Here is a 5,493-nt window from a genome sequence, read left to right as displayed (position 1 = left end):
AATCTGTGTAGCCCGACTAAATTCGAATTGCACACTACATTGTTCTCCAAACTATTACTACCTCTCTCCTTAACAATTCAATTATACTAGTGTAATATATTGTGCTCACATAAATAGGATGTGGGGGGGAAATACAATTTTGCTGTTTATAGTGGAGAAATAGTACTACTTTTTCTGTTTATCGTAGTTGTTGAACGTGGTTGTACTCTTCTATGGTATTGTTAAAAGTTCAAATGTTTCGCTGTAAAGTACTCCCTTTACAGCACATGTAATTAATAATAGTACAAACAGGGGCAAAAAATACATTCAATTTCTGCAACAACTGAAACACTTCTCTCCGAAAATTTGGTAGGGAAATCGACACATTCATAACTTTAAGTAGTGAGTGCAGAAATATCAATATAATAAACCATTTTTAATAGATGGGAACTTAAGAAACTTAGTAAAAATATCTGGTTAGGGGCAAAATGAAAAGGTAATAATTAGAAGCTTCTAAATATAGTACAAATTAGTCAATATTTTTGGTAATAACAAAAACAAGAAATGGTGTCAAGCAAATTGTGTGAAACCTCTCTATTTTCCTTTTCTTTCTTTGCCACACTCATCCTACTAGCAAAGATGAACACTGAAGAAGCCAGGCAATAAGGTGATGAAAATATCAGCCATTTTAGACAACATATAGACCATGACAAAATGTTCACAAAGTAAAATAAAAGAAACAAATGTTAGTTTAGCCCATTTTCCCGCGCTCTTCCGGGGAAGAAATTTGATGAAACAACATAGTTGTAGCACTAAATTAAAACAGAGTTAAGGCTGTTATCAGGTTGATCTTCAAAAACCTTCTGCACCAGACAACAGCCATTGTCCATCCTATGACACCATTCTGGATTTTTCTCCATAACTCCTAAATGCATGGAACATACACAGCAAAACACGGGGACAAGGATAGAGTGGAGTCATCACCTCTTAGCAAGTGATTGAATTTGCTAAAGGCATTACCAGGACAGCAATATTTCCAGCTACAGGTGGACGTAGACTTGCTGCGGTCTCCAGCTGTTCCCATGCTTCCTTCCGTTTTTCAGCTTCCAAGATTATTTTCTCCTGTTCTTCCTTGTAATGGGAATGGCAAGCCAGGAAAAGCACATCATCCATTTCGGAGAACATCCTTCTTACGTTTAGACTCAAGTTCTGCACAGCATGGTTCCAGTGGTTCTGAGCATTGCTTTCCACAGCTGGGAATATAATCGGGAGAATCACATGCCGGTTATGTGCAATCAAATTGACAATTTGGTCATTATTCCAAAGGAACAAAGCCCTTTCAGCTACCTGAACGATAAAAGTTTGCTTATTAGGATGACAAATAAGTGACTTTGAAGTTCCAAAAGTGGTACAGTAGAAACATTTTAGCAAACGCAATTTTTAGAGATGGAGAGGAGGGAGGTGGGACAGCGGAGGAAATTGGAACAAATTAACATCATGGCTGCTAAGCATCACAACACGGAGTAACAGATAAACAGCGGTAATGCAGCATCAAAGAGATCATCACGTATGGCAACCTTTCTAACAGAAAAGGCCTGAAGTTCATATCTATCACTCTCCACTAGGAAAAAGTGGGGTTTTAAGAGAAACTCAAGAGTGAAGAGAGAATGGAAAAAACAGGAGAGGGGTTTCAGAAGCTAACCAACAATGGACTAGATTGGTTTTTCGATCACTTAGTCATAATCATTCTTCTCTATCTCTCTCTCTTACCCATCCACCCAAACCGTTATGTCAAGTAGAAGCTTGGATACACAATTCATAAACATAGTGCTCACTCTGGGTTAGAAGATCATAATTAGTCACAAAAACATAATATATGCCTTAGAAGTGAGATGCATAGTTATTGGCAAATTGTGCTCCTTATCCCAACAACAAGAAAAAATGGAGAAGAACCATAAAGAGGAAAAGTAGAATGTAAGAGCTGAGTATAAGCGAAAGACAAACCTCCTTTGGGTTCATGCAGGAGGGATTATTAGAAATTACATGGAGAGGAGAAATCCACAGAACAATAAGGAGCAAGTCAAGATTATTACACCATAACAAAAGGTTGGATACTACTTTTAATATACACCATAACATATGGCATGACCGCGAATTAAACCCATGTGGCACCATATAATGATTATTATCCAAGATATCCACTGGAAAAACTTAGTTTATAACAAGTAGAAATTTTACACCTGTTTAGATGTGTTGAGCACTTGCAAGTTTAAAGATATCATATTATAACCACCACCACCTCTTCAGAATATGGCGGTGGCATTCATTGAAGTGCAATGACTGATCAATGTCAGAAGATTTGGACGAACAGGCCCAGGATGCTTGGTTTTATTCAAGTTAAATCTGTCAAAGATCCAATTACTTCCTCAATTTCTCTCAGTCTCTGGAGCTCCAATTTTTTCAAGTCTAAGAATGAACAAAGATACTTAAATCAATGACTGAATAATGCAGATTAAGCAGTATATTTCATTCTTCTTATTGACAGGTTTCCTGATGAAACTTATCAACTTGATCCCAGAAATGCCCTCAGAAACAGTAATAAAGCTTCTTCTACAGCGCTCTTCTATCTATTGTCATCCCTTGAAACCAATTGTTTACCCAGTTCATTAACAAGGATGTTGTTTTATATCGACCAAAAAAATCATGAACATTTTATTGGGCCACAGTCTTTCTGGCTCCGTTATCTTAAGTTCTCGACTCATTGCTGAAACCATTTCAAATTAAATGAAAAAATCCTGTCAGCAATCTAGAAATCTGATTCTAGGCAACTGAGCTAGTAGTAAATTTTGAAGCTTTTCATGTAAAATTTCCTCACAGCTAAAAATGCATGTAAATCTGGAAGGATCCTGATTCTTTACAAGTCAAACAACTGGATGAAGAATATATCATTCAATCAATTGCAATTCCATCCCACATTAGCCTGAATCCTCTGTATCAATTAGAAGGAGAAATTTTATCACAATATTTGTTCATAGATCCTTGAACAAACTATATCTAACCAACAACTCAGAAACTACGCAACAAACAAAAGTAAAGTACACATGCACACACATATATACATGTCGAGAGACATAATTATTAGTACCTGAAAATGGTAACTATTGATGCAGCAACCGATCCGCCAGAACAAGGGAACCATCACTTTTTGGAACTCAGCCATGTTAATAACTTCCAAAATTTCTTCCAGCTCACTCAAAAACATCACCTCCTTTTGGGTACTAGTTACAGGCCAGTACTTCAACAAGCCCCTTATCACAGTGCTAGCCAATTTGGGATCTTTCTCTATGAACTGGTTAATACAATATGATAACTGTTGAAAGTAAATCCCCAAGGACTTTGGCTTGTGCAATGGAATCAAGGTCCTTGACAAAAAGATCTTATGCTCCTCTTTCAATGGCAGAGCAAACCCTGTAACCACACTTCCGAAAATCTCCAAAAGTTCAGCAATCCCATTATGTTTCTCAGACTCGAACACAACGCGGTAAAACACATTGCTTATACTCTTCCTTATATAAGGCCTGTGGACCATGAACTTGCCATAAATCCTATGCAAAATAGCTTTCAAACAATCTCTTTCCCTTGGATCTTCAGAATCAAACAAGTCAAGTAATTTCAAGATGAACTGATGGTTTATATACTTCTTTGCAACCTTAGCTTCTAGAGAAGAAGATGTTACAAACTTAAGCAACAGATCATACACAATTTGCAAGTGAGGCCACGCAGGGTCAAAAGTAGGCTCATCATCATCATTTTCACTGGCGTGGCTATTATTAGACCGATAATTAGGAGGGAAAACCCGAAACAAATTAACAGCACATGTTTTACATAATGCAAGAATTGCAGGTTCTGAAAATTTAGGTGGATTAGCAGATACAAAATCCAAAAGCTCAAACAATGTGGCCCTTTTTAGTTCCTTTTCTGCTACATTCTTAGTTGGGTCCCTGAAATCAAAGTCTACACAGCAGAGACTTAACTTACTGATAAAAAGATTCATCTTCTCGGAGCTGGGAACATCCTTGAAGGAAATCAGAGGCTCAATCCCTGCAATCACACTTGCTGGGAACACAACTGAGGAAGTCCTCCTTGGAACACTATTAGGCCTTCCAGGACCTAAATTTGAGCTTGCATTCGGGCTGTGTGAGCCCGAATTACCTCTTCCTGAGTCTACTGACTCAGATTTCAGTGATTTCTTAGGAAGCCTACTCAGAAAATGCTTCCACATGGTGATTTTCACAATCTTTTAACACAACAACACACTCAAAACAGATACACAAGGTAAAATAACACTCAAATCAATGTATTACTGGTAAAGGGCAACAACCCTAGAGTTGTAGTACAGAACCAAGATCTAAGCCAAAACTCCATTGGTACAAAAATCTTCAAACTTTGAGCTATACCACGAAATGGGGTTGCCTTAATCTTCAGCAAGAAGAAAGAAAAATGAAATCTTTCCTCAAAATGACTAAAAGGGTGTTCAGATCTTGATTTACAAAGAGGGAAAATATTGAGAAAAATGCAAGAATCGTGTAAAGCTGAAGCCTTTTTGCTCAATTTAACAACCTTGGATTCTTTAAATAGAGAGAGAGAGAGCCTAGATCTCATACACATTCATTAGAACTATTTATATATACATAATATGAAAAAAATTCAGATATATTGCAGAGAAGGGGTGGGGTTGTCAGAATTGTGGGTATGTTGGGTGGGTGGTGGGTTGAAGGGGAAGGAAGGAGATTCAGATGCTGATAACAAGGCTAAAGAAAACAAAAATGTCATTCATCATTCAATTTCTTCATGCACTAGTACTATGTACCTTTATATATAAACATAAAAACAAGAAGTGAAAAAGGTTTTCTTCTTCATTAGGAAATTTTGGGTTTGAGGGGGTGGGGGTGGGGTAACAAGGTATGGTAAGTGGGTTTCAGAGCTTAATTATGAACCTTGGCATGGATGCATGGTGCAGAGGGGGAAATGGTGAAAGTCCATCATTGTTTGTTTGCATCTTTTTGACAATAATTTATTGTAATTATAAAAGTAGACAAAATAAAAAGGGCAGTAAATTTGAATGACTGGCTTACTTTTTATTTCTTTCACAATAATGTTCTGCTTTTTTCTCGATTTGTGAGATGGTTTTATTATTGCTTCCTTATTTTCTGAGAGAATACAGGTGGGTCTCTCAGCCTCTCACCTTTGGCCTTGTGGAAGGAAAAAAATGAAAAGAGTAGTAGAGATCCTCTTTTCCTTAGGGTTATTGGTGTTTTAACTTTATTTTTTCCTCAATCTTGGCATTTATTTATAATTTAAGAAAATCACAAAAAATGTTTGTTTTAACTTTTTTAAAACGGAAAAGGGTAAAAAAAACACTTTTAAACTATGTGAAATAAATAAAAATGATATTTATTTGTAGTTTAGTCCAAAAATATTAAAATATTCTTGCCATCAATATTTTGATTCAAA

General features: G+C 36.5%; 1 protein-coding gene across 1 annotated transcript; it reads right to left on the bottom strand.

Annotated features, from left to right (window-relative positions):
- Nucleotides 1-642: 642 nt before the first annotated feature.
- Nucleotides 643-5,222, bottom strand: LOC129899180 (serine/threonine protein phosphatase 2A 57 kDa regulatory subunit B' kappa isoform). Its single transcript, XM_055974028.1, has 2 exons — nt 3,125-5,222; nt 643-1,326 (listed from the first exon to the last, which is right to left on the bottom strand). The coding sequence occupies exons 1-2, from the start codon at nt 4,259-4,261 to the stop codon at nt 967-969; spliced, it is 1,497 nt and encodes a 498-aa protein (XP_055830003.1). The 5' UTR covers nt 4,262-5,222; the 3' UTR covers nt 643-966.
- Nucleotides 5,223-5,493: the final 271 nt, after the last annotated feature.

The sequence above is a fragment of the Solanum dulcamara genome, chromosome 8 (genome assembly GCF_947179165.1).
Source record: "Solanum dulcamara chromosome 8, daSolDulc1.2, whole genome shotgun sequence".
Taxonomy (NCBI): Eukaryota; Viridiplantae; Streptophyta; class Magnoliopsida; order Solanales; family Solanaceae; genus Solanum; species Solanum dulcamara.
The sequence above is the reverse complement of the archived record's forward strand: the minus strand, read 5'-3'. Positions and strand labels throughout refer to the sequence as shown.